General features: G+C 48.7%; 1 protein-coding gene across 1 annotated transcript; it reads right to left on the reverse strand.

Annotated features, from left to right (window-relative positions):
• Positions 1-428: 428 nt before the first annotated feature.
• On the reverse strand, positions 429-1,231 carry LOC144544787 (uncharacterized). Its single transcript, XM_078293341.1, has 4 exons — positions 1,127-1,231; positions 794-1,046; positions 602-699; positions 429-527 (listed from the first exon to the last, which is right to left on the reverse strand). The coding sequence occupies exons 1-4, from the start codon at positions 1,229-1,231 to the stop codon at positions 429-431; spliced, it is 555 nt and encodes a 184-aa protein (XP_078149467.1).

Consider the following 1,231-nt stretch of genomic DNA (forward strand, 5'->3'; position numbering starts at 1 on the left):
ATAGTCAAAATACTACAGTCAGAAATATATCACAATAAACAAAAACTCTACAATCATCATCTTCGTCTCCTTCCGGATAGAGACAACCTAGGAGCCGCTACGCCCTTGCCATGCCTGTGCGGCTGCCCGCGCCTCTGCGGACTCACATCTCGTAATGCATCCTCTCCCAAATCCTCCTCATCGTCCCCCATATCCTTATCCTCGTCCCCCGTATACATGTGCTGGGTACCTGTCCTGGCTGCCCATGGATCAAATCCAGCAGCTGACTCTGCATTGGCGGGCTGTGTACGCAGCTCCCATGGATCTTGCTCCCAGCTTGCAGAATACGTGGAAGGAGGCGGTGCGCCAAATAATGCAGAGACAAAGCCATCTGCAGTCTGAGATGAACTCCCACCAGCCTCAAAGTCATGCTCCATCTCCACTCCATATCATGGTCTGTGGGAGCCATACGCCTCTGCATCTGTATCTGCCGGGTCCAGCTCATTTATGCTAAATATGGGATCGGCATTCCAACGAGGTGCTCCATCCTAGATTAAAATAATGTTAGTTTTGCTACATACAAAGAACTCTGCAACAAATAATGGTATAATTGGCGACTGACCGTGCCAAGCTCTACTGCAACTCCGTATTTATTTTTATAAGCATCCCATCCTTGGGTATTCAGCACCCAGTCGTGGAACGCCCAACCTGAGTCATCAGCTGCATAATAGGAAGTTAACTGAGTTAGAACGAACAATTCAACGAAAATACGAATATTGTGTGTGTCGTACTTTTAATATTAACTTGTAATTACCTGCAGGAGCTTGCGGCATCTCATCGCCGTAGACAGGGACTCGTTGATAATCTGGATTTCGCGGTGCAGACTGTATCTCCCGCCAATTGATGTTCTCCCCAGCATCGCGCAGCATGCCAACGAGGCGGCCTTCAAAACCGCCTGTCTCCACGATTGGTGCAGTGTGCTCGAGCATCTGGCATCCTATATATCGCCAAGCATCCTTCGCCATGCACGCCAAGCTGTGTCCAACTCCTCTCATAGCGGTCAACAGCTGCACACAACATGATTATGCCTACAGTAAGTAATCTGGATTTGCAATTTAAAATTAAAGTATGTTTCGGTTTTACTTACCGCGCGAGCATTGATCGGACCCCAGGGCATATAATTGCTGGATGAATCCATCAGCCTACGTCGTAGGGTCTCGCCATAATGGCCTGTCAGGTAGACTGACGGCAT

The sequence above is a fragment of the Carex rostrata genome, chromosome 27 (assembly GCF_964058835.1).
Source record: "Carex rostrata chromosome 27, lpCarRost1.2, whole genome shotgun sequence".
Classification (NCBI taxonomy): Eukaryota; Viridiplantae; Streptophyta; class Magnoliopsida; order Poales; family Cyperaceae; genus Carex; species Carex rostrata.